Source organism: Cariama cristata, unplaced genomic scaffold (assembly GCF_000690535.1).
Source record: "Cariama cristata isolate BGI_N322 unplaced genomic scaffold, ASM69053v1 scaffold46246, whole genome shotgun sequence".
Taxonomy (NCBI): domain Eukaryota; kingdom Metazoa; phylum Chordata; class Aves; order Cariamiformes; family Cariamidae; genus Cariama; species Cariama cristata.
Window position 1 is genome coordinate 3,180 of NW_009621264.1, and position 1,609 is coordinate 4,788.

At 42.4% G+C, this 1,609-nt stretch overlaps 1 protein-coding gene across 1 annotated transcript; it reads right to left on the reverse strand.

The window, feature by feature from the left end:
* Positions 1-219: 219 nt before the first annotated feature.
* Positions 220-540, reverse strand: LOC104163004 (glucose-fructose oxidoreductase domain-containing protein 2-like). The gene has a single exon (XM_009701876.1). The coding sequence runs from the start codon at positions 538-540 to the stop codon at positions 220-222; it is 321 nt and encodes a 106-aa protein (XP_009700178.1).
* Positions 541-1,609: the final 1,069 nt, after the last annotated feature.

A 1,609-nucleotide genomic window follows, 5' to 3' on the forward strand; every position in this document is an offset into this window, starting at 1 on the left:
TTTATTAAAACCTCCCCACCATAAGTTCATTCTGAAGAAGACGTGAGATATTTTAGCACAATTGGTTCAAAACTGGCAAAGCTATATGCAATTATAAACAGCATTTTTACAAAAAATTCTAGGTAACTTTTCTCGCAGATGGCACTACCAATTCCACACAAAACCTTTAGCACTGCATTTGCATGTCGGTGCAACCAGAATCAAGCCAGGGTAACAGCTTCAAATTTCAATCTGCCAACTAGCTATGGATTTTTGGTCCAACTCCAAAGATAAAAAGGTACCTAGAGCCTTCACAGCAATTTGCCGAGTTAGTGGTGGAGGGATATTGATGCAAACCAAATCTACGTCCTGGTGCAGTAAGACATCATCAGTCCGACTTGTGTAGAAGGAGATGTTCATTTCCTCTGCCAGCTGTTTGGCTTCCTCGTCTGTCTTCCCCCAAAGCGCTTCAATGGAGAAGCCTTCTGCTCTCAGCAAGGGCACCAGTACTCGAGCGGTGCTGCCAGTTCCAAACACACCCACGCCAGGAAGCATTTTCATTCTGCATTCATTCAAGCAGCAGGGTCTACACATAGGCCTTCAATAAAACGTTCAGCTCCTCATCTTTCCGCTCCATCCACAGTTCCTAAAACATGAAAAGTTACAGGTGAGTGTCAACAAAAGGCATATTTTGATATCAAACGCATCTAGCCTGAACGCTAGCTTCTATCCTTCATACGGCATTCAACATTTTCAAAGATCCTAATGAAAAAAAACACACAGCCTCAAAACTTGCAATCTGTAGAGAAATAGTATTAAGGGACAAGCCTAACAATTCTACTGCAGAAGAACGGTAGGAAAGCAGCTTGACAAAGTCATGAGCATCTCCTGAACTTCAAAACTCATGATGCATGTACAGAAACGCACAGGAGCATGCCAGGACAAACCAGAGACGGTGAGGCACAAACTGGGAGTGACAGGAAGAGCCAACAGGACAGGACACAGAGTCTATCGCTCTGGCCATAAAAGCAGTGCTGCCGTAGTTGTGATGATGTAAGTCTCTAAATGAGATAAAGGTTTGTGAGATGAGGTAATAATACCTTTTATTAGGCCGACTGAGATAGCTGGAAATAATAGGCAAGCATTTGGGCACATAAATCTTTCTTCCAAATTAAATACACAAACCGAAAATGACTACTTGGAGTTTAATAATTTTATGGCAAATAGATAAGCCACTCCAGAGAACAACTAGAAAATACGTCCTGTGGGGAAAGCCTGGATTCCCTGAGCTTGTTTAGCCTGGGGAGAAGGCTACAAGGAGAGATAATGTCAGTGTTTAACTACATAGAAAACCGCCTTCAGGAAGGAAAAGGGTACTCCTCTACGTCCACTGTGGGTAGCTAAAAGTTTTACTTTAATTCAGGACAGTTAAAAATATCTCCTTCTGCCAGTGCCATTTAATTTCCACGAATGCAAGGTTTTGCACAGAACTGTTATATCCTCTACACCCAAACCTTTGGTTAAGTCACACGTCTTTTGTTCTTTTAAGTATTTCCTGCTAAATTAATCTCTTCGGATCCCTACTTGCCAGTTTGTCTGAGAATCGCTTCTGGCCACAACCGGCTGAACC